General features: G+C 42.2%; 1 protein-coding gene across 2 annotated transcripts in view; it reads right to left on the reverse strand.

The window, feature by feature from the left end:
• Positions 1 to 1,262: 1,262 nt before the first annotated feature.
• Positions 1,263 to 25,866, reverse strand: part of NKAIN3 (sodium/potassium transporting ATPase interacting 3) — a 518,390-nt gene continuing 493,786 nt past the window's right edge. Inside the window, exons 6-7 of one of the 2 annotated variants that reach the window (XM_053930338.2) lie at positions 12,590 to 12,659; positions 1,263 to 2,469 (exon numbers count right to left, since the gene is read on the reverse strand). In XM_053930338.2, the coding sequence (XP_053786313.1) occupies positions 2,460 to 2,469; positions 12,590 to 12,659 (80 nt within the window). In that variant the 3' untranslated portion in view covers positions 1,263 to 2,459. The remainder of the gene's footprint in view (positions 2,470 to 12,589; positions 12,660 to 25,866) is intronic. The other variant, XM_053930339.2, reaches the window with a different exon arrangement.

Raw genomic sequence — 25,866 nt, forward strand, 5'->3', positions numbered from 1 at the left:
GGAACTTCAGAATTACCGTTATGGATTCCTGAAATTGGGGATTGAAAGAGTTATAACTTAATTATTTAAGTTACATTATTTGAGTTAATATTAAGTATTAAAAACCCAAACACACACATACCATCTTAAGTAGCTGCCTGTGTTGAATTTCCACAGAAAAGTCACGAAGGGAAGGGTTCCTTCTGCAGTCTCCTACCTGCGCTTGGACAGGCTCCACGACTCCGTGGTACGTCTCAGAAGGATGTACAGGTTTACAGGAAGACAGAACAGCAGCAACGTTTGTACGGCACTATTTCGTGAAATGTGAACTAGGCCTTGTTTGCAGGTGGAGGGCATAATAAAATAACAGTTTAGGATATTTAAGTATTAATTTTATTCTTCTGAATGACGTTCTATTAGTTTTCTCCACAATCATAATAGCTATTGGTCTTGGAATTTGAGTATCAAAGTTATTTTTTAATTAAGAAGTGCAATTTGTACTCTGCACGATTTCTAATCACTCCTACGTGGGCAATGTTTTCAAGCTACTTTGTAGAAAACGTGGAGGAGTTTGGCGTTTCCATGGGCTCTGCACAGCACTTGGGTACCCAACAAGAGCTCCAGACAGGATCCGGCCTACCATTAGGGCGTTCTGGTAACAATGGCCTCTTCCGGTTGTGAGCACCTCACAGTTTACAGGGTATTTTGTACATTTTCATCTAACCCTCCCCTCCCCCTCGGGAGGCAGGCATTATAGCTTCCCTTTACAGATGAGGAAAGCTCCAGGGCTGAGGGGCCCGACGCTGTCCAAGGCCAGAGTGGTGGTGGACCTGGGACCAAAACCCCACCCTGTGTCTTCCAAGTTCTCTTTCCTTTGGCCATGGCTCTTGCTCCTCTGTACACATGCAGAACCCTGGACAAGTCCCCAAAGTCCTCTAGGCTTCCGCTTTCTCCACTGCACAATGACGACTTAGATTTGACCATCTCTCAGGTCCCTGCCAGCTCCTCTTCCCTTTGGATTTGAGGTTATCCAGTAGGACGAAAAGTGAAGGGGTTCAATGGGTTTCAGGGGACTGAAGGGGCACTATCCAGAGGCCTCCCCAAAGCACACCATGGTTGTCATGAACTTGGAGGAACCAGGGAAGAATTTGTTCCATAAGTTCTGATTCTTAAGTTCTGATTCTTATGGAGTCTCATAAAATATATGGAGACTCCACAAAAAAGAAGAAAAAAGAAAACCACACACAAAGAAATTTGTGTACAATTTTAGATGGTGTATAGGCTGTCTTAGAAATATATAGGCCAAGTTAACAACTTCTGGATTAAATAGTGTACATATACCCCTTCGGGGCCCTATAGGAACCCTCATCTTAGTATTCACACAAAGTGAGCAAAACTTATTCTGGCGTGGGAAATAGTAGTTGAAAGATACAAATAGAAAAGAACTGGTGTATTTTCAAGATGTATTTCCCTCCCCCTTGGGAAATTATGTTTCTGATACTCATTTCTTGGTTTTGGGGATGGGGTAGGAGAAAGAAAAGTTGGTGCATAACACATATAAATATCTTCTTGAGAGGTATTTGTAGACGACTCCACATCATTTTAATGCTCCTTTTGACTGTCTTCAGAGCAACATGGCCGATTACAGAGCTGTGGTTGTGATTTCTGCCCCGCATGCCCACGGGCTGCAGGCGTAGGTCTGACACCAGTGTCAGGCCTGGGATAAAGAGTGGAAAGTGTGGTCCTCAGAGATACTCATATTCCCTCCAAAGGGGGAAAGGTGTTGTACTGTCATTTCACTCTTCCCCGTGCCCGTGACATATGTTTTTCAGAACACAGGAAGAACAAGGTATCATGCAAGAATCCGAAATTTTCGATGGCCATACTATTATTCTGGGTTTTGGGAAGTTGAGAACAAAGGGGAACTCCATGCTTGTCTTGTGATGTTGAAAAAAATGACCTACATTCGGTCTGAAAGCTGGATTCACTATTTGTACCCATTTTTCATCTGTCACAGCATCTAACTTCCTGTCTACTAGCCCCAAGTAACGTCTGCTAATGCAAACTCCATCAGGCCTAGGATAACTGCGGCTGTCAGCAGCCCTGACCTAGCACCTCAACAACACAAACCGGTATTTCTCACAGAATTGTCTGTAGGTTTTCACAGCATTCTTTTCATTTTGCATGCCTCATGTTAAATACTGTTAAAAAATTAAAAACCATTTTTTTTACAATTTACAAGTATTCATATAAGAAAAAAACGACTAAAAAAATACCCACCCAAGCACCTACAACTCATCTAGCGCACAATGCTAATAATACATAGGCTGTGACTGAAGAACTCCGTGATCGGTGGGAAAGCAGGGAAGCGCAGTCCATCCTCTGGAAGAAAGTGAGACGTGATGCAGAGAGGAGCTGTCAACGGTGCTTTGCTTCCTAAGTCCAGTTCAGCAGCCGCATTTCAGAGTCAATGGCATTACTTATTTCGACCTAAAACAGAGAATAGGTATTGCTTTAAAGAACTTCAAAACTGACAATGAAATGTCCTTTCTAATCATCCAGGTGCTTCAAAATGCAAAACAGTTTTTGGGTGTGCCTTTACTGTCTGCATAGAGGGCTGTAGCCAACAAGGAAGCTGAAAACCAGGGCTTCCTGCTTCTCAGATTAGGGCAGGGCACACAGGTGTGAACATCAGAGGGCAGGACAGGTTTCTCAGGCTCAACGTGCAGACCACACAGCAACTGAGGTAAAGGTATTGCCTTTGGTTGCTGTGAGGGAAAGATGACAGAGTACTATTATGTCTCCAGTCTACTAAGATACAGCCTTCGCCTCATCTTCCTACAGCATCCTGTTGGTTGACTGCTCAAGAACATCCTGGTCTGGCTTTCCCACCACCTAACCATTGATCCCTTACATACCTCCCATCCCGTGATGGTTAATTTTATGTGTCAACTTGGCTGGACCACAGTACCCAGATATTTGGTCAAACACCAGTCTTGATGTCACTGTGAAGGTGTTTTTTTTAGTTAGGATTAATTTTGAAATCAGTAGACTTTGAATAAAGCAGATTCCCACCATAATGCGAGTGGGTTTTATTCAATCAGTTGAGGGCCTTCAGAGCAAAGACTGAGGTCGCTGGAGGAAGAAGGAATTCTGCCTCCAGAATTCTGCCTTGGTACTCAAGACACCAACATTCACTCTTCCGTGGGAATCTAGTCTGCCGACTTTCCGAGCCGGTTTCAGACTTGCCAGTCTCCGCAATCTCTGTCTGTCTGTCTGGCTGATCTGTCTTCCTCCCTCCCTTTCTCTATACACATTCCAGTTTCTCTGAAACACACGCTGTCATCCCCAGTCATTCTTTTCTCCACACGTTTGACAAGGATCCTGTGCATATTCCTGATTTCATACCAGGCAGTTGCCTTTGCACGATCTAAACCTCAGCACTCTGTCAGCCACATAGCTGGCACTTAATAAATATTTATTGAATACTTCTGCTCTTGCTTTTTCTCTCGTGAGAAAAGTCTTAGCCGATCTAAATCTTACTCATCTTTGAGGTTCAGTTGACATTTCTTCTCCTCTGTCAAGACTTTGGCTTGGACCTCAGCCACTTTGCTTTCTCATCCTGCTCACGGCAACTCTTACCCAACAGCTGAACCCCATGTGGAGCTCATGGCACGCAGCTTCATCATTAATTGTGCTCTGATTGTTTCACTCAGGGAAGTAAGTTTTCTCCCTCCCACTAAATTACGAGCCTCACACCGGCAGAGACTGAGTTTCCACCTAGTAAATGTCTTCCATTAGCTCAGTTCAACGACTCTCTCTCTATGGCGTGTGATGGACTTTTTAGTCATAAATTGGAATAGCTAAGAAAAGGTCCAGCTTTCCAGTTTCACTTTTGGTAGTTTCTGTCCCTGTAAATTCTGTTCCCTCCTGTACACCTCAGGAGCTGGAGTCCCTCATTCTCTCCCTGTCTTCATATCCATCTCCCTGAGCTTTTATTTCTCTGTATTCTGGAAGACGTGCCCAATGGCCATCCCTTTTAGCTCATTGTAGTTTAAAAGGATTTTTTTTACCTTCTTAAAAATTTGCAACATATCTGCACCATCTTTTTAAAAATATTTTTTAATTTTTCAGTCACAATTGACATACAATATTACATTAGTTTTAGATGTGTACCCAGGGATTGGACATTATATGACTCACCAAGTGATCACCCTGATGAAACTAGTATCCATCTGACACCACACACAGTTATTACAATATTACTGACTATATTCCCTACGCTGTACTTTACATCCCCATGACTATCCTGTACCTACCGACTTGCACTTCTTCATCCCTTCACCCTTTCCACCCATCCCCCAACCCCGCTCCCACTTCCATCCAGTCTCCTAATACCCCTCTCCTCTGGCAACCACCATTTACAGGGATTTGAACTAAAAGATAAAAAGATGAGATTAGGGTGGTGGAATTTTTGTACTTTTGTACAACCCTATAGTTAGCAGAGAGATTCAAAGTCCTTAAGTTTACTTATCCATCCACCAGGTGAACTTCTTCTAGAATGGGGATAAGGCAGGAGGAGAAGTTACCGTATTTTTCGGACTATAAGATGCACTGGACCATAAGACATACCTAGGTTTTAGAGAAAGAAAATAGGGGGAAAAACCACACTCCCCATTTTCCTTCCAAATTTTTTTTGGGGGGGGAAGTACATCTTATAGTCCAAAAAATACGGTATCTCTCTGTTAGTGACAACATTGGTGAACGGTTGGGGGAACTTCTAGGTATCTACTGCTCTGTTTACAGCTAACATTTTCTGCTTTGGGGCTTTAGCAACATGGGTTGGTAAAGCAGTGAAGTAGACTGGGTGTGTTCCTATGATGCCAAGTAGGAATTCTGGAGTATACTCCAGGCATTGGGAAATACGTCTGCAAGGAGTTTCCCGAGAAGACAGTGAAGCAACTCTGAGAGAAGACATTAAAAGGCACCTATCGGCAATCCTGCCTTAGCTTTAGTAATAGTTTGATATTTAAAAATCAAACATACACAGCAATAGAGAGAATGGTATTATGAATCCCTATGCACTCACCATCCAGCTTCAACTGAAATAAAAACTATGCTAAACAAGTTTCATTTATCTACAACTTTTTTTTTTGCTAGAGTATTTAAAAGCAAGTCTTAGACATTACATATCACTTCATTCATCAACACATCTCTGTGATTTTCTTACCCAACGATTCTTAACCAGCGGGCGTTTACCAGCTTGTTATCACAATTTGGCCAGATGCGCGTGCAGGGATTCTAGTGGCATCTAGTGGGGAGAGGGCAGCCGTGCTGTGAAATATTCCTACGTGCACGGGGCAGCCCCTACTACAAAGAAAGATCTGGCCCCGAGTTAACAGTGCTGAGCTTGAGAAACACTGCTAAACCGACGAGAATTTCTTTTTTTATTACCCGTTCACTAGCATACCTATCGAAATAGGCAACAATTTCTTAACATCCTTGACATCTAGTCCATATTTACATTTCTCCAGTTATCTGAAAACATATCATTAGTTGGCTTGTTGAGATCAGAATCCAAACAAGGTGAACATATTGTGTGTGACTACTACGTCTCTCAAATCTCTTCGAATCAGTAATGTTCCCCTTTCTTCATTTTCATCTGCGCTACACTATTTCCCACATTCTAGATTGGGCTGATCACTTCCTTGTGGTGAGATTTAACTTGTTCTGTTATTCTTGTATTTTCTACAGTTCCGGTCCAAGCTCAGGCTCGACTCTGTGGCATGATACTTCATAGGTGGCGCTGTGTCTTCTTATTGCGCCACATCCAGAGACACATAATATATAGTCGCCACTCTTTTAGTGATGCTATGATTGATCAATGAGTCCGATAGAAGAGTTTGAGTATGGGGGTACCTAAGACCATTTTTTTTGTTTTTTTCACAGATATTTGTAGATATGTTAGCAGTTACCTGCGGACATCTACCCTCGAGGGAAAATTAATCAAATAATGAGACAGTGACGTTATTTCAAAGCATGTCTCCTGATAGGCCTGTGGTTGTCTCTTTCTATGGCGTCTCTAAGTTTCTCTGTGTTGCTTCTGATGTGTGTGTGAGTGCGTATGTGCTTTTCTCTGTGTTTTTTATGTTCTTTCTCATGTCTTGTTTCTTCCCAGAACCTGTCATAACATGGAGAGTATAAATATTTTTTGATATGAATATAGAATTTAAAGATATATATGCAACATAAAATTTGGTTTATGTTCATTGCCTTAAGTTTTAAAATCAGAGAATACTTTCCTTAGAAATCGGACAAAATGACAGTTTTACTTATGCTGATTCTTTTTTGGTGGCGGAGTGCTCTCTACACCATTACACATATCTATCTCCTTACCGTTGACATCAATGACAAGTGCTGAGAAGAATCCTGAGAATTCTGGAAAAGACAGGAACCACCGCTTCCCTGGAGAAGCCCATTCAGACCCAGGCTTTCTCACTTTGGAAAAGGCCTCGACCAGGATGGACAAGGCTCTGGGGGCAGTGTGTGAGGTCACATGTCAACTGAGAAGGTCTCTGTGTTCCAATGACCACTGGTCCTGGCAGACCCTTTGCATGTGGCCGGCTGCACTACAGGTGGCATCGCTCCTCCCTGGGAAGGACAGTGGTGCCTGAACTAACTACTAGTACAGTGATGAGTCTAGGCTTCAGGAGCCGTATACACACACAGCCGTTCCGCTGCTACTTAGTCAATGGCTACACTCTGGGGTGCATTCTTACATAGTCCCTAAAATGGCATAATCATTTCCTGTGATGGATCACAAAGTTACTAATGCCAGTGACAAAGGGAAAGTACTCCAAAGCTAGGCGAAGCAGGCGCCCTAAGAGCTGCCCCCTCTGTGCTAAGTAAAGCCGCATGCCGGGAGGCCCCTCCCCCTTTGGGACAACCAAGAGGGAGCTGAGTGCATTACAGTGGTAACTCTCTGCACCCCTGAGACAGCCCGGAGAGTTAATGCCCCGTAAGTGCCTGCCGCTTCCAGGGACTGATGCAAGCCGAAGGCATCAGAACTCCACTCTCAGCGAAGGGAAAAGTGAGCCAGCCTGGGCTGCGAGCAGATTATAGACACCCTGCTCTGCGTGTGACAGGGGACAGACAGCACCGGTAGGTAAATGTGGAAGTGTGAAAGCCAGTCAAGACAAGCGGAAGCAGGGTGAAGACAGCGACCTATCGTTTCATTAGTGTTCAGGCGCTTGGTCAAGAAATGGAGGCTGGATGGGGTAGATGCAGACAGCAGGCTCCTCCAGCTGGGGTGTGCCGATACTTTGCTGGTGCTTACCGGTTTTTAAATCAGGGTTGGAAAGCACACGATTCTCAACTCCTTGCCTCCTACACACACACACATGCACAGCCGTGATTTGTCCTTCTGGGTTTTACTCTAGATGCTGTAAATGCAAAATAGCCTGACACCAAATTACAGGGATCCTGCTACAAAACAGCTGTTCTCAGGAAAGCGCAGATGGACGGGGCGACCTCGGGCTCTACCCAGCAGCTGGTCATCAGAGGTCGATTTCCTCTGGGCCTGGACTCTTGGAGCGGAGGACAGGCAGTGAAGGTCCGGGTGGGAGCTGACTGCAGAGCTGCCTAGAATGAGGGCTAGCCTCGCTTGCCTCCCAGTGCTTAGATGCAGCAGAGGGCCCCCAACCTCTGAGCCTCAGACCGGTACCAGTTCAGGCCTAATCAGAACTGGGCTGCACAGCAGGAGGTGAGCTTGAATGTCATGCCCTTGAATCATTCTGAAACCATCCTTCATCCCCCGGTCCGTGGAAAAATCGTCTTCCGTGAAACCTGTCCCTGGTGCCAAAGAGGTTGGGGAGCGCTGCAATAGCAGACACTTACTCAGTAGTGGCCACAGGACAGGTAACATTAGGTTTTCTTTACAGAGAAAAATTAGCCTCTAGCAAAGGCAATCAGACAAGCCCAGATACCAGAAAAAATCAAGTGGTCATTTGGAAACCTTAGGAAAAGAGGCTAACAGTGAAGGGAGAAGCTTTTTCCATATCCTCATGGACGTTTCCAACTCCACCAGGTCTCTCTGCCTCTGCTGGGGAACTCAGTTCCGAAATTCCACAGCTGTCTTTCTTTGATAAACTGCCTTGGTCTAATTACTTCTAGGTGAAGAATTACTGTTATATGAAGCTTAGTTTTCCCACCACCCAGTCGTTACCCAGTTTGCTGATTTTGACAAACTTTAAAGTAATTTAGCTGCTCGCGATGATGCTCCCCGCTGTTCTGCGTCTCTTTCCTAGCTGCATGGGTTTGCGCCAAGCTACTGCTGGTCCGGAGAGGGAAATCTGTTGTTGCTAGCCCTCCCTCACTGCAGCCTCCCCCATAAGCTACTTGCGGTGTAGGTGACCCCTTCAAAGCCCCCACTGACCACATGGCTGTGTGCCCTAATGACAACTCTAAAGAGCGGCCCTTGCTTCCCACCGCCCTCCCCTTAAACTTGGTATCAGTGTGTGGTGGCAGCAAAATGGAGGGGATCCTGGTGAAGACCTAGGTTGTAGCTATGTTGAGAGTTCCAGCCCCTCACTGGCGGTGGTGGTGAGGTGACAGCTCCTGGTACAGGCTACCCCTGACCTGTGTGTCACATGTCCCCAAGCCAGCCCCAGAAGACAGTCACTGAAAGCACCTCTATAGCTTTAGGCAAAAAGACTGACACTGTTCCAGGGGTGTCCAACCTTTTGGCATCTCCAGGCTGCACTGGAAGAAGAGTTGTCTTGGGCCACACATTAAATACATTGCAACATGTAACCACAGAGAAATCTTATAATGGTTTAAGTAAATTTACAACTTTGTGTTGGGTCACATTCACAGCCATCCTGGGCTGCAGGCATCCCTGGACTGCGACACCCCTGGGCCTTTAGACGGAGGAGCAATGGCTGCTGAGGATCTCTGGGCCTCCCCATGCAGAGCTCTCGAGATTCATGTACCGCTTAAACACCGCTTCCTCATAGGTTTGCTCAGTTAATGTGAGATCTATGGCAAACGCCAGATTGGATAGTCACAAATTTCAACTTTATCTTCTGCAGAATGGCCAAGCAGATTAGCCTCTATGCAGAAGACACCCATTTTCTTCTGCTTTTGATAAACTCCTCATTGTCTTTCCAAAGTCAGTGCAGACACCATCTCCCAGTAAAGCCTTCTCTCCCCAAGTGAGAAGTCCATATGCCCCCTTCTGCTGTGGGGACATTGTTTTGTATCTACCTATTCTATGTAGGTCTCTTCTAGATCATTGGCCACTGGAGGTCAAAACTCAAGCATATTCATTTTTATGTCTGCAGCACCCAGCACAGGGTCTAATATGTACTGTATAAATAATCAATAAACAGTTGTAAATGGAACTAAATCAATTTATTTAATCAGTTGTCCTTGGTAGGTTGATATCATTACTCTAAAGAGAGAAAGCATGAAAGACTAATTTCATATGTGAACTGCCTCACTCTATCATATCACCCACCCCCCCGACATCCACACTCAGACTGTGCGCCCTGGAGAGACACTTCATGACTACGAGCGATGACACAACCAAACACGAGCCCGAAGACTCCCTGCACACGTCTGCAGCAGTACCTGTGCACGAACTGCCTGTCTGTACCCACCCATGTAGCGCTGAAAGTGACCCATCCATACACACGTGCCTGGGAATGTGCTAAAGATGCTCTCGATCCCCTTAGTAAGGTGGCTTCCTCATAAAACTGGCTTTGTACTCCACGGAGATTACAGGCTTAAAGAAAATTACAAACCACTGCTCACCGCCCTCTCTAACGATTGAGTACAGAGGACTGGCTTTTTCTCCAACCTGTTGCTGGCTGGTGATATAACACCACTGAACTGGGTACAACAGAATCCAACGTAAAGACCTCATTAAAAGAAGTCAAGCAGCTGAGTGATGCCAACTGGATACACTGGGCGACATTTGCATACCTGTGGGGAACACACATACTGACCTTTGAAATTGTTTCATGCACCGTGATTTTTAATTCAGGTTTAGTTTGATCTTTCAGATTTCTGCTTCCTTCATGGTTGAAAGGCATTCCATATTCATCTGACACAATAATATGCATAATCTGCCAAAGCATAAACTTGTTCCATTATTTTATGCAGCTTGTAGTTTATGCTACATTCAGCTAAAAAGTGTGAGGATTCAGCAGTGAACAAGACGGTTGAGAAAACCCTCTGAGGAGGTCGTGGAGCCAATCAAACTCTTTTAGGTAATCTTAACAGGGTATTTTATGTGTTCCTGGTGCACAGAGATGGAAGGGACCTTAGGGAACACAGACGGCAGTCACTTGTCTCTGGGCCATGACAGAGAACGCTCTTTGAGCTACATGGATGCGCATGTGTCATTCAAGAAAGGAGGTTCCATATCCACATTAATCAATTGCAGTTTTTAATAACCTTCCTTAATAGAAAGACCTTCTTACATGTGACCAACATTTTTTCATGTTGCAGTTTCTCTGCTGAGTTATGTTTTTCACAGTGGAGATGAAAGAAATCATTCAGCACCTTCTGATTTCATAACAAGTATGTACAAGACTCCTCATCACCACCAGGCATTGTTTCAGTTCGGCTCTCCCTTCCAATGCACTGAGCATCTTTATTCTGGTCTCAGTCCTGGCCAAGTTCCCCAGATCCACAAGTACCAGCCTTTGGCGTATGCCCGTTATGAGCACTCGGTAGCACGAACAAGGAGGTGGTGACTACTTAGTCCTGGAGTCTTATGTAACGTGAATATTTTTCCAAGTTGAGTTTGCTTTAAAAAACCCAACATTTATTTCAACAACTATCATGTGACAAGTGCAGTGCTGATTTATGGGCTATATTTCCTACAGGTCATTCTGCCTGAAGAAAATGAATTCCACCTGGAGAGGTGGAGGAGGCTTCGCGGGGCTGCAGTCCCCAGAAAGGCAGCTGAGGGCTGTGTATTTGGGCAGAACCGCAACGGCAAAGAGGCAGCACACGAAGACTTTCGTATACGTGTCTCACACCAGGGACTGTTGTACACAATTTCCTCTATTGCCACGTAATTATGGAACATTGGGCTGACATAATAGGAAGATCACTGGAGCGAGCTTGGTGATTGCTTACCATCCAGGAGAGATTTCAGTTCCACCACTTACGACTGGAGGGACTTTGGGAAAGTTGTGTAACGTCTATGAACCTCAGTTTCATTCCTTGTGAAGTAGGGGTACTCGTTAGTGCATTATAGTACTTTTCTGAGGATTATGTGAGATAATATACGTAAAGGCTTAACACATGCTAGCTATTATTTTATACAGTTTTCTATTTGCTATGTAGAGTTTTCTAGGAATGGAGTCACTGTATCTATTTTCTTGTTTTCTAGCATTTTATCAAGCAGGTGACTATGATTTCTTCCTTATACTCAACTGAATTCAGCCCCATTTGAGGAGGCTTTTGCTGTAGTTGTTGACATCCTTCCATGTCCTCTAGCAATGGTTAGTCCAGTATCTGAGTACTAGACACAGTCATAGGGAGCTTTCCACATACTATACATGCTTTGTCCCATATAATCCATCCTCTGCCTTCTCTGTGAAGCAGTTATCCCACAGTGCACCTATGTGACCTGGCGAGAGCCCTACCCTGCCTCAGCTCTGCTTATCTCTGAGGAAGAGTTTGGCCTGTGGTTAATAGGTCCCTCCCCAGAAGGAGTCAGTTAACACCGGCCTAGACCAACATGGCCATGGAATTGGCCTTCTAGAAGACCTCAAACCTCTTTATAATTTAATGTTAAATGACATACCCTCCAGCACCAGGACAGTTGACCATCACTAGGATGACAACTGCAGGGACCATAGAAGGACACGCACACACACACACAAAAGGCACAACCCTGGTTTCAAGAGGACTACCATCCATTTCCCCTTATCTACCTAGATCACCCCTTTATTTCTCTCCTCCTATATCCACAGCTTCCGGCCCCAAACCTATGAGAGGCTGATCTGAGAGCTACTAGTCTCCTACTTCTCCATTCTCTGGCCATTGAGTTACTAAATAAAGCTTGCGCTATTAATGCTCAGTTTCGGTCTTGTATTTGGCTTTGTAACACCTAATGGAGAAAGAACCTGCTCGGAGTCCCAGGAAGGGGGATTTTGCCTCTTGGGTAATGAAGCCACATTACAGGTGAGAGAAGCAAGGCTCGGAGATGCCAAGGAAGGCCCCTGAGACTGCACAAGTGGAGCCTGGAGTCCAACCTGGTCTTTCTCCCTTTCCCCTCAGCCATGCTGCTCCCAAGATATGTATTTTGTCTCTTCCTGGTAGACTAAATAATTCCTTATTTTCCTATTTGGCAATCAACTACTGATAAAAAATATATCTATAATTTTAGAAACATAAAGCATGTTACCCACTTCAAATACTTTTTAGAATGAATAATAATGGTGATGTTGGGTTACATGTGAAAGGTGTGTTTTAAATATGAGTGGAAAATTAAACCAATGATTAGTAGCAGCAGGTCCAAATTATTTGTTTTCGTTAGTTTTGACCAAGTTAGAAGGATTAATGTTTTCCATCTCATGACACCTTTACTTACAGGTTAACTGGCTTTAACTCAACATGATCCTGGTAGTAGGGGTGCGCGTCAAGTCCGCCTATGAAATCAACTGAAAATATAACAGCCCAATATGAATAAATGTGCAAGCAAAACACACATCATAGAAGGTGTTTAAAATATAACACATACAAATAATGCTAACAAAAATGTCCGTCTATCACAAAACGGAAAAACGCGTGTTTACTATAAAGGACAGCTCAGAATGTTATCCACGCTCAAAAATGGGGAAATTTTCAGAGATACAAAGAAGTTGGCCTCTTAGGGACTAAAAATCACAGTTGTTATTGGTTTTAGTGAAAAATGAAGTCACATTAAATAACATTAGATTTAAAATAATGGGTTTGTCCTTAGGCATACAGCTATGCACTTTTCCTCTATATATCAAAAGATATACCTTCTGATTTTGTTGCCAAGATCCATTTTTATTCTTAAGACTATTTATTGCATCATTACAAAGACCTTTGAGAACTCACATAATCTATGCCCATGCTTTCTGTCCTCAGACTATCCCCACCAAACAGGTGTCTGCCTTTTGCAGAGGAGTTTCATCTCCTTTCAGGTAGCACAGCGCTTGTCTCACAGCCCGTATGGGATCACTGTTCTGGGTGGTAATCATTCTAAGTTTTTCCCGTCTTGCTCACAGCCTCCGTCTTTCTTTTCCAATCCTAGTGTCCATGGCTAATCTTAGTTCATTTTCCCTGTTTTTTGGGGGGTCCATTAAAATGTTGATTACTTTATACCAAGCTTTGGTTTTATTACATCACTTTAGCATTAGCAGGTACATAGGTCTGTAGGGACACTAGACTCTGTGTGTGTGTGGAGGTTCACAGTGAGAGAAGGCTATTATATTATATCTGTAGCTCAAGACAGGCGTTTCAGTGAACATTGATTCAGAGGGGGATGACCTAGCCTAGAAGCTCTCTTGAATCCATGATCCACTTAAGCTCTAGCCACTCTTATCAATCCCTGACCTGCTCTATCCTTTGCATCTGCGAGAGAAGCTGAGGTAAGACTGGGCCAATCAAAGCTTCACCGGATCACGGTGTGGACAGAAGCCTTCGAGTCCCATGGGGTATGTTACAACCAGGCTGAAAGAACCATCTCCACGTAATTGACCTGGAGACCAGAGAAGCCTGAAGCTGATCTTTTTCCCACCAGTACCAGACACTACCCTGGACACTACCCTGGGAGAGAAGCAGTGGGAGGGGAGTCACTCTGAGGCACTGAAAAGATTTTCCTGGGGAGAGTCAGCAGTGCCTAAAGAGGCCATTGAAAGGGTCAGATTAGGCCAAGGTTGTTTTTATTTTTTACTTTTTTTTTTATCAGATTAGATATTTAAACAATCATTCACTCCTTCACTCTGCTGACCAAGGGGTAGGAATTTTTTTTTTTTAATTACATAGGTAGGTAGGGTGTTCGCTTCTAGGAAGGGCACGAGTTCTGTGCCCCTCCACGAGAATTTGAAAGGAAGATAACACTGATTAAAAGTTGAATGAGTGTATCCTTGACAAAGACACACTCCAAAGTTAATGGGGGTGTTAAAAATAAACACATTTATAATTATGTAAATTTGTGAATAAAATGGTTCAGTTAAAAATTATATCTAAAATAAAATTATAAAAATAAAGAGAGCATATATATGTATGCTTTAAGCCAAAACAAAAACAAAATTTTATATCGATGATTTGAATATTAAAATGCAACATTAACACAATCGTTACTTTGGGTATAAATTCATAGAGCTGTGAGTCTGCTCCTTGGCTGTCTATGTCTGATACACCATATCACCGGTATTTCTAGGGAAGGATATACATATAATATGTTTTTAATATGGTTTATTATTTTCATAAATTTGTTTACATTACTCAAAATGTATTTTTATGATTATTAAATTTAAAATTATTGATACCTTAATTAACTGTAAATCATAGTATCTTTAATTGTGGAAATATTTTCTAAATAAATCAGCACCAAGCAAGTTTGCTAAAGAGTGGAGACGATATATATATGCTCTGTCCAGAAGGTATCCAGCCTCATAATGTGAAAAATAGAGACATTTATTGAAAAAGATAGAAGATACAAGAAACATTGTACATGGGACAATGACGCCTCAGTCTCCTTCAAAGTAGGCACCTTGGGACCTCACACAGTTCACCCAGTTGCCATCAGCTGCACCGTCATATTTTCCTGAATCTCATTGATAGTCTGAAAACTCTTCCCTTTCAAAGGTGATTTTAGTTTTGGAAAAAGTCAGAACTCGCAGGGCACCAAATCTGGGCTGTAGGGAGTCTAAGCCACTGGGGTGATTTGATGTTTCACCAAAAGACTCTGCATTAAACCTGAGGCATAAGCAGGTGCATTGTCATGATGAAGCTGCCAATCACCAGTGGCCCATAGCTGCAGCCTTCTGTATCATCCAAACAGTTTCCATGGAGGAATGTTCAAGCTTAATGCTAAATCTGATGCAGATTCATTGCTCTAGTCAGTCAATCATTTTGAATGTGATGACCACACAGTACATGTGCTCACTCAACAGCATCTACTGCCCCCACTGACTATATAGTGAAATCATCCAACCATTCTTGTTATATTAACAATGGCTGGACGTTTTTCAGACAGATCTCATATATATATATATACACACACAATGTAGTTTAGTTCAAATACTTTCCCAGGCACTGTTATTTTACTTCCATTCAGTGTATCTTTCTTTGCCAAAAATTTTATGAGAAAAAAACATAAGTTATATAAATTTATTATTCTTTTCACCAAATATAGCTGCAAAATTTTTAGACCTCGCAAATCAGTTTTTTTTCTATTCTGATACAAGATAGAATCTTTTCTCGATTCAAGATGACTGTTTCAAAGAGAAATTATAAAATGGCAAACGAAGTCTCGTGTAACATCTGAGTTCTCATTATTCCATGGGTCCAGTTCTCCTGCTCACAGGAGCATGAATTCGTAGGCATGAATTCCTACTCCTAAGCCTTCAGTTATTGCCATTTACTAAAAGCTGCAAAAGATGGCTTTGAGGACGTTTCTTTAGTTGAATAATTCAATTTAATTTTTCAACTGATCTTGAATACCAAGCAACTCATATGGAGACTTCATATGGAGAAGTCTCATTTATAAAAGTGCTCACAACCATTGCAGGAAATTTAGATTAATTTACCAACTAGTTCTTTAACGGCTGAGGTGTTCCGAACTCTGACTGAAGGAGAGAGGCAGAGAGAGAAAGCGTATTTTCTCATTCTGAAGGCCTTTTTGTTTGTTTTCAACACCAGCCTCATTACAAAAGTTTTCTCAGGGAAATGCAAATCAGAACCACAGTGAAGCGCGACCTTATCCCCACTAAGCCAAGTTTAAAAAAACAAAAATCAGATAACAACACATGTTGGTGAACAAGTGGAGGATTGGAGCCCTCAGGTGCTGCGGGTGGGAATGAAGATGGTGCAGCAACTTTGGAACAGAGGCAGGGCCTCTGGGTAAACACGGAGCTGCCATGGGCCCCAGGTGTATCCCTCCTAGCATGTACCCACGATAAATGAACACGCGTGCCCACACAGAAATTTGTTCACAGCGTTTATAGTAGCGTTATTCATCATAGCCAAAAGGTGAGACAATTCCAGTTTATTTACCTTAATACGCATGCATGTATAGATAGATAGAAATTTGGAAAACTCAAGCTTCTATTTTCATTGTTCAAATATTGCATGCAGCTTTATTGGGAAGCAATTATAAATTACCTGTGCACCTGAATTCCAAATACATCTTTGCTTCACAAATTTCTTAATTTAATAAGTCTATGTTTTTTAAACCCACAATACTGTGCCCCTCTAAAATTTGTATTAGTACCACAAAGTAAATAATTTTATCTTTAGTATTCACTTCTTAACTGAATTAGCACACCATTTAAAGTAACATTATAAGTGTTAGCTTAGAATGAATACCTAAAGTTTTACTTTGATTCTATGAAATGGATTAAAAAATCAAACTGTATTTGAAAAGTTAATTGGTTTCTGTTGAAAGCATCTGATGAACTGGTAAAATATTGTATTTTACCAGTGGGATTTTAGCTCTGTGGGAAATTCTTTCCCATTGCTGGAGGCAGCCCAGCGCCCTACACTGACCCACATACCAGCCCCGGTCTAGGCTACTGAGCTGCTGGTAGGAGCCTAAGCTTCCAGCACTTCCCCCACCTCTACTGGACACAGGAAAAGAATTAGCCATCACTGCCACACTGTCCACGTTTCTATCTTTTTAATGCATTGACCTACCCACTGTACTTGAAAGGAAGGTGCTAATTACATTGCTTACTTAAAGATTGGGGAAGAAGAGGGTGGTGGTGGTGGTCTTCTCACAGATTTAACCATGTCTTGAAAAGAGAATCCTACTAATTGCATTAACATCTCACACACCTTGGGGAAACTAGTGCAGAAGCCTGAAGTACTGTCAGTTTACCTGTCTTAGATCATATTAGTATAACTATTAGTAATGAAGCTTCATGTGTAAACTAAATAATCTAGCCCGAAATCTAAAGCAGATAGGATGCCGGACAACACGTGCAAACAGAGACTGTTTCAACCAAACAGGACGTGTGGTCACCCCTGCAGACGGGCAGGGGTGAATGAGGCACGTTTTCTCTGCATGTCCGAATTCTAGTGTGATGCAAAATTTGCAAAAATCTAAAACCAAAATGTTACGTATTGGCAAAACTTACATTATCATGCTTCTGGAAGCAGATAAGACTATAAAAAATAGTCTTTTTATGCTATTTTTTTAAGGAGGAATTAAGGAGCAATCATTGAAAAGTGGGCAATTACGAAACTGAGAATATCAAGAACCTTTTATGGAAGGGACACAACAATGTGGCTTTTTTGGCAACAGGAACCTACAAGTCCATGAGATAATGATGTTTCCATGTTAAAAAGAGAGGTTTTTTTAGTGCATATGCTAACACTTCTCATTTGCCAGAGTGGGAGGACAATTCAAGGAAAGGGGGAAATTGAAGTGTAAATGGAGGGCAAGTTTACAGATTCTGAAAGCTTTTTATTAATGATGACAAATGCTTTAAAAATATTGAAGACTTTTTTAAAAAGACGACTTAACAAAGGACTTCAAAACAACTCAGTAGGAAAGTCCTTCGGCTTTTAAGTTTGCAGAAAGGTAGTCATGCTTCACTGTTAGGAAAGTAAAGCAACTATGCATTCTGAAACTCACTTAAATGCAAAAGATGTGAGATGAGAAGATGCTGAATTAAGCGATTTTTCTCCAGTAATAGAATAAGGAGATAAATTCCAATAAATCACAAAAAGTAACAGAGATGGCATGATTAGGTGTCAGGAGTACTGAGGACGGGACAGTTAGAAAGAAAGCACCCACCAAATACGGAGCTGTGGCACAGGAGTGATTTCTGGGAACAGTTCTTGCAGGATTCTGGAGGACCTTTTTCCTGGGGGGAGGGTCTTACAAGAAAAGAGTTACTGAGACAAGATAGAAGCAACTCACACTACAGCTAGTCTCTTGACCCCAACTGGCACCAGGCTCATCCTCCGCAACACGTTGTAGATTGGTGAGCGAGCAGCCAGTCTGGCAGGTGGGAAGGAGCACAGGGAGCTGTACACGGGGATGTAAAGGATGGCATGGGGACTATAGTCAGTAACATTATAGTCAGTAGCTGTGTGTGGTGCCAGATGGGTACTAGACTTGTTGGGATGATCACTGTGTAAGCTACATAAATGTCTAATCACTATGTTGCACACCAGCAACAAATATCGTATGTCAACTGCAACTGAAAAATAAAATTTAAAAAATAGTCTTGAAATTTAGAACAAAAATTTAGCACAATTAAGAGGTGACATCAATTGTGCAGAAAAGTCAGTTATACAGAACATTACTCTTCACTCATTCCCGGAAACGGTGTGAGTATAAAAGATCTTACAGGGAGGGCCTGCAGCCAGGAAACCCCGTTGTTTGCAACCCTTTCAAATGCATTTCCTGTGCCAGCTTCCAACAGCTCAGCCAAGCAACTTCTTGGAAGAAATTTATGTTACTTGTTACCAAATATCCTGACGAGGATTCTCACTGACCTGAAAGGATTAATGACAAAGCTACTCGGGATTTAAAGCAACATCTACCATACAAATACAGACTTATTTTTCACTTGTAAAAGATACACAAGCAATTGCAACTGTTCCAGTTGAATACAGGAAACTTTCCAGTCATAAATAAAGTTTCTAATAGATAACTCAGTGCTAGTGGCCCTATTCTTTACTCAGACATTGAAAACCTGACTGACTTAATACACCTAAAGCAACTACCTACGGGCTCTTCTCAGTGAGCCCTCCAGCTATCACTTCTGCCCCAGGTTTCATTGTGTTTACTGAATATCTAATCAGCATGGAGGTGTTTTGTTTCTGATGCAGCTGGGTTGTATGCTGCCTTGTCGCTGAATCAGAAACACTGAGTCCCTGTAACATTGCCTTAAGCTCAGGATAATGAAAAGACTCAGGACAATGGGGACCAATTAACACACTTACTCTGAATTTGCTTGCTGGTCTATCATTGTTCCTGTTCTGTAGTTATTAGAGTGTTCTAATAAGCATTTATTTTGCAAGTTGCCACCAAAAATGTCTTAAGGAAGCATTGTTCAAGTCTTAAATAACTCAAGTATTGGGGCTGTTATATTGAGATTTGCTTGTTCTGTGATATGATTTACTAAGAGAAAAACCAGGGTGGAGGCTCAACACCAACTGAGTTCATGCAGAGAGACCTGGAGGAAGGATTTTGCAGCACCCCACAGGTAATGAGGGCTTTAGTAGAGACCCGCTATTACAGAAAAGCAACTGAACTGCCTCCGTGTTACTAGGCAACGAGCTACTCAATTGGAAGAATCTGGGCTTTCAGAGGGCATAGTCCAGGTCACAGTTGGGATGCTTCCAGGGGTGCAGGGATGGGCGTGCTGGGCACGGTGAACTTGACAGTGCCCTGAAATAGCCTTGTTGCCCAGAAAGGGTGGTTGGGGCTGTGCTGCTGCTTTTCCATGAGCCCTTTAGGAACCCTAAGGGCCGTTCACACGGCAGATGATACCCAAGTGCAAGCTTTATGGCTGGCTGTTCATTGCTGTCCTCTTTATGATGCTGAAAGTTTAAGATCTCCTCCTCCTTTTAGAACACACAGGAAACTGAAGAAGGGAAGCACGTGGGACCAAGGAGACGCTCCAGGAAAAGTCATCCCCTGTTGCAGGGAAGAGCTCACAGTCCCATAGGCTGAGTTGTCCAGCTTTCCAACATTTTTACCTCTTCTGCTTGGTAACATCCACTCAGAATGGACTCTCTCACTGCTGTCTTGTTCCCCTCAGTCCCAGAACTGATAGAACTCAACTGTCCCTTGTGACAATTTGGTCTGGAAAACACTGAAAATTGTCACTGGGAGGGTCTGGAGGGTCTAGAAGCAACCCCAGGACATCTAGCCCCTCCTTATGCTGGGAAGGGAGAGGGGAGGCCATAGGTGACAGCAGTCTTCAGCCTGGGGACGGCATGCCCCGGCCGTATGAGCAAACTTCCCAAGTGGTGTGTAGGTGTGCATAGTTTAAAGGAGGTCAGTTCCAAGGGCCTTCATTTCATAATTTATGTGTCCTGGGAAAGTGTGTCTGCCCCTTCTGGTTCTTGGTTCCCTAGTTCTCTTCCACATTTGTATTCTCTCCACTTTGCAAGGAAAGGCATTTATCTCAGCCACTCGGAGATCTTATCTTGGCACACCACCCTCGGGGAAAGTCCTCCAGGGCCCTAGGCGATGTGGCAGTTTTAATCTTCTGTGATGACAAAATAATAGCTACTCCTGACAAGGTGGCTAGTTTCTGATTTTTTGCTTCCAAAATAATTGGAGCACCTAACTGATTTATTAGCTGTAGTACTGTAAAAATAATTTTTCATAATAGATCACTGTGTACTTTTTAACCTAAATCTCAGCCACTTTATCTGTAATCTCACTCCTACTTGTCCTTTCTCCTTCCCTGCTTCATTTTTCTCTTTTGTACTCACTACTATTTAGCATACTATACATTTTACTTTAAAAATCTCATTTGTTGTCCGACTCCTTCACTACAATTTCAGCTTTATCACATGAGAAGTTTTGTTTGAACTTGTCTGGTCTTTTCTCTGCTAGAATAGTGCTGGGCACAACACAGGCCCTCCCAACTTACTGGGAACAAACGGAAGGCACTGCAATAGTTGAGTGAGACTGATGTAACCGAATTCCTCTCACTCTCACATTGTTCTTCCTGCGAACAAAGTTTCTGTAGCTACAACATCAGGGGCAAGTGTCTGAAGGTAACTTAGGTGGCCTATCTCAGTCTAGCAATAACTAGTTTCATCCACGGATATGTGAGCTAATTGAAACAAAACTCTCCATTTCATTGAAAGGCACCCTTCTTACAAGTATTTTCATTTTCTGTTTAAGTGTTTATTTGGATGGGGTTATAATTCCAGTTAGTGGCTATCAACATGTGTGAGCGAACATAAATGTATCACACGTGTGGGTGAATGTATTTATGTTTGCTCAGTCATGTCGATGGTCAATAACTGTACAGATGACCTTGGAGAAACATGGGTATGAACTGCGTGAGTCCATTATATGCTGATTTTTTCAATATAACTGTAAATATATTTTCTCCTCCTGATTTTCTTAATAATATTTCATTTTATTTAGCTTACTCTATTGTAAGAATACTGTTTATAATACATATATAAAATATGTAAAATATGTGTTAATTGACTATCTGTGCAGGACATCTGGTCAATGATAGGCTATTAGGAGTTAAGTTTTGGGGGAGTCAAAAGTTGTAAGTAGATTTTTAACTGTGTGGGGTGTTCAAGGGCCAACATTAATTATAAACTCATCCAGAGATGAGTTTATAATTAATGTTGTAAGTGTACGTGTAAGTGTCACACAACATCTGGTCATAGGAAAAAAATTAAAACTAAATGAAAATATTTGCAGGTCTTCTAAACTGAATATAGTAAGATATATTGAGAGAAATTAAAGATGTCTTAAGCAAATGGAAGAATATAAAACACTTATAGGTTGTAAAACTCAATATTATAAAGATACTTCATCTATAGATCAATTAATCTATGGATTCAGGGAAATCCCCATAAAATTTCAGCAATTTAATCAAAATGCTGATTTTAATGCAAAGGCTTAGTTCAGACAATCCTGAAGAATAGTAAACCATGAGAGTTCCTAATTTAAGATTTAAGATTGATAACTGAATTATACAAATTAAGAAGCTTTATTTATTAAAATTAACATTAAGAATGAAATTCTAATTTATAAGAAATTTCTCATTGAAGAGATATATGATAGATTAAAAAAACTTTCAAGAATAAACATATTACATTAGGAAATAGTTTTATGGGTGAAGTGTAAGTTCAAAAGGAAAAAAACACAATTTAAAGTTCCAACTGTTTATTAAATCTTTTTAAGTGGATAATAACGAGTATTAAATTGTTATGGCATTTAGATTCCATGGGATACATTCAAATGAGTAAAGCCTCAGTTTTATGATTAAATAGTATAGTGATGTGTCACTTTGTCTCAGCTGGAGTTACGTTCCCTGAATTCCCCTCTCTGTATGGTTCGGAGGAGTTGGGATTGGTACAAGAGACATCTGTGTGATCTGGAAGACAGGGCGAGGCAGAGTTATTGTGCTCAGAAGTTGGTCTGGGGTCCCAGGCCCCCCTGCAGCTTGAACACGGAGAGCTGACCGCCAAGAACAACACACGCCTGACAAGTAGGACTACAGGGGGACCACTCCACAGCTGAGTGGATGCCAGCGGGAGAGATGGGGGGAAATGTGGGTGGCCAGCCCTGCTCCTCACGTCCTGCATCACTACATCACCTTGACCTCAGAATCAGTGCTGGGACAAGGACAACCCTCCTGACCTCAAGGAGAAATCCTTGACATGGTTGAGTTTTCCTGGAAGTGGCCACCATGACGAAGAAATGCTAAGTCTGGTTTTGTGAAAATAAGGGAAATTACATTTTTACTTTTTTATAATCAAACCCATGACATTTGTCTCATGTCAAATTCTCTTGCCTGTTACTGAACCAAACTTTAATAATGGCGGATTCTTCCAAATTCATTGTATGGTCGTATGGAATTTTGCAGTTGTTAAAATTAAACACAGTTTGTGTGTGGGGTGGGAGGAGCAGATGGGCAAAGGTTTGTTTTCACAATCTTGTGGTATTTGAACTGGATCCTGAGATTCTGTATTCTAATGATAAACTTTGCATATTGAGTATTTTGTGTTAAACCAAGGCAATTGATTTGGAGTGAAATCATTGGGTATATTACATTACATGTGACTCCCATATCCACTTAAATTTCAGTGGGCTAGCCCATTATTTTTCTCCACATTGTGCAAGTAATTTATATTCTCACTCAATATTTAAGTATGGACATTCTGGTATTAATTTAGTGAGTGATCAATATCTCTTCCTTTACCTCTTTATAAAGAATTTAGTTCTTGTTGGGAAGAAAGGCACAACTGTGTGTTGGAAAGCTTGTTGGCCTGTGGTACCTGAAGAAGCTGGATCACACACCCGTTCCCCTTCTTCCAGGATATGCGAACTGGGAAAAACCTCAGGGTGCTGTGTATAGAATGAGGACAATGGCTGCCTCCGGAGTGTGACTGTCCTAGATGCGCTAATGACCTTGGAGTATGGGGACACAAAAGCATTCAGCAAACAGCAGGCTGTTATTGATATTATTGACACATTTATCTTATTCTGACAACACATTCCCATGAACTATTGATTTCAAAAATTTCAAAAGCTCTGTTTAGCTGAGGGTAACAGTGATTTGCCAGAATTCCTGCATTTCCTTCCCCCTAGTTCCCAGAAGACTGTGTGTCCTTGAGAAACCTGTATTGAATTTGTGTCTAGTTGGATTTTCTCATATTTGGAAAGAGTAGCTACTTTAGAGGGGAGGAAATTGATTAGTGTGCCACATTTCGAAGCCTGAGGTTTCACCGTTTATGAGCGCAAGTAAGAAAATAAAGCTCAGTGGAAGCAGAATTTGTGGGGTTAAATGTCAAGCAGAAGCGAGGCTCTCCCTCCATCCAGGGCTGGGGCTGGGGATTCCTTCCCTGTGCCCGTGTCCTGGGCAAGTGACTCACCCAGTGCACCTGGGACCAGTCTGAGTGCATGTGTCACACTCTCATTACCACGTGTTTAACTTTGCCCGGCATTGCCTTTATTCTCTATGCCTTTTCCCCACAAGAGTGCAAACACTGACAGGAGATGTCTCCCCCACCCTTCTCTCTCTCTCTCTCTCTCTCTCTCTCTCTCTCTCTCTCCCCCCCTCGGTGTTTTAAGCCACTACACAGTATTCTTGTGTAGGCAGTATACCCGCTTTGCGCACCTTTGCCCTAACGTTTTCAGTGCTCTTCTTTTAGACGCAGTGATATGGTCATTCTAGTGGTTCGGTGAGGATCCCCTGGACTGTCTTTAGTATTTTGTCTTTGATTCTTATATGGGGGAAGCTGGTTGGGATAGTGTCCCGACAGAGTGCTTTGATAATAAGCAATTACTACAGTGACTTCTCTCCTTGCTCAGACTTGCGATTCATATCACATTTATAAGGACATCTGTAACATACTGGTTCCCACTGTCCTACCTCTTCAACACACACACACACGTCTTAGTTTTTATTTTCTCATATTTGTCATAAAAGTAGCCAGTTCCCCCATGCCCCTTTCTTACTTTGCTCATCTTTTATAGTACATTTTTCTATTCTCTTTAAAGATACTCAGCTATTTTAAACCCATTCAAATTGTGCTCTCTTTTCCTACAGTGGGAGATTAACCCAGTTAATCATCATCTGTGATTGGATGGAATGGCTATTGTCAACTACAGCTTGCCTTTCAGTTTTTGTCATTTTTCAGTCAGTCTGTTCAGGATCACTGGTGGCTGAAGGCCATTTTGTCACCACTGCTGGGCTTATTAGGAAGAACATTTTATTCCGGGAAAAAACAAAATTTAAAAGAAATCATGAACACACCTCCCTTTTCTATTTTTGGAGCTCCCTTTTCATTTTTATTTGGCTACATTTCCAGCTTTTGTTCCTCTCGTGGGTTCAGATCTCTGGAATCAAATGTTCCCATAATCAGTGCCGACACTGTCTTCCCACTTAAAATTTTCTAAGCGCAGATAATACTTAAATAGTGGAATAATAAATGTATGAAATCTCTTTGGGGCCAATAAAGCAGAATGGAATGGCTGGGAGGAAAATAATGGTCAGAAAGGTAAGGGCTAAAACCAGGTCTATGAATTTGTCTCAAATTCATAGTTATAAATATATTACTATTTACTTTATTATTTCCCTTTCCTAGTACAATCTTCATCCAAAAAATGTTATTTCTTCTGAGATCTCTATTACACTTTTCCCCTTCTGTGAATTACTCTTCAAAGAAAATGGAATCTACCATATTCTTCCCAAGATTAAACCCATTTATTGACTCCACATGATCTAGCAAAGCATCCCAACTGCTGTGACCTCAGTGGGTACAGACGCGACAAGATACCGAGTCCCTCATTCCCTGGTGTTTGTGTGTTTTTGTTGGGGGGTGTGTGTGTGTGTTTGCCAAGCGAGGCTTAGGGTAACTAGCCCACTGAGGCAGTCAGTCCTTGCTGGGAGAGAAGTAATGTGTTTACCACAGAGTGCTTTATGAATGTCAGCTGTCTCCATGAGGGCCAAGGCATGAAATAGGTGGGGAATCACTGTTGTGAGACAGAATCCGAGGTCCCTGAAAGACTGATCCCACCACTCAGTTAGTGACCTGAGCACACCAACTACTCATCACTTCTTGTGTAATCCAGGCTTCCCTCAGGCCTGAATATTCCATGGTTTCCCAAGCTATTTTGACATATTTTTCCCAGTATTTAAAATGCATTTTCTTTGTTGTCTTTCTAGTGAGTTCATGTTCTTCATATAGGACCACGTTCACACGCTCTGACAGCCATGCCTGGTGCCCTGAGACACAGGCAGCCTCTGCTTATGTTTTCTGTGCACCCGATTCACTTTGCACAGGCCATTATCTGCACTTCCTTCTTCGGTAGTTGTCTCCTGGGAAAGGGACCAAGTCTTATTTGTCTGTACCCTTGTGGTCTCACACACAAAACTCTTTCAATAACTGTTTCTTGAATGAGTGAATGAATTCATCAATGAAAGATTGGTAATTTAAGCTTGTTTA

This window comes from Desmodus rotundus, chromosome 8 (genome assembly GCF_022682495.2).
Source record: "Desmodus rotundus isolate HL8 chromosome 8, HLdesRot8A.1, whole genome shotgun sequence".
NCBI classification, from domain to species: domain Eukaryota; kingdom Metazoa; phylum Chordata; class Mammalia; order Chiroptera; family Phyllostomidae; genus Desmodus; species Desmodus rotundus.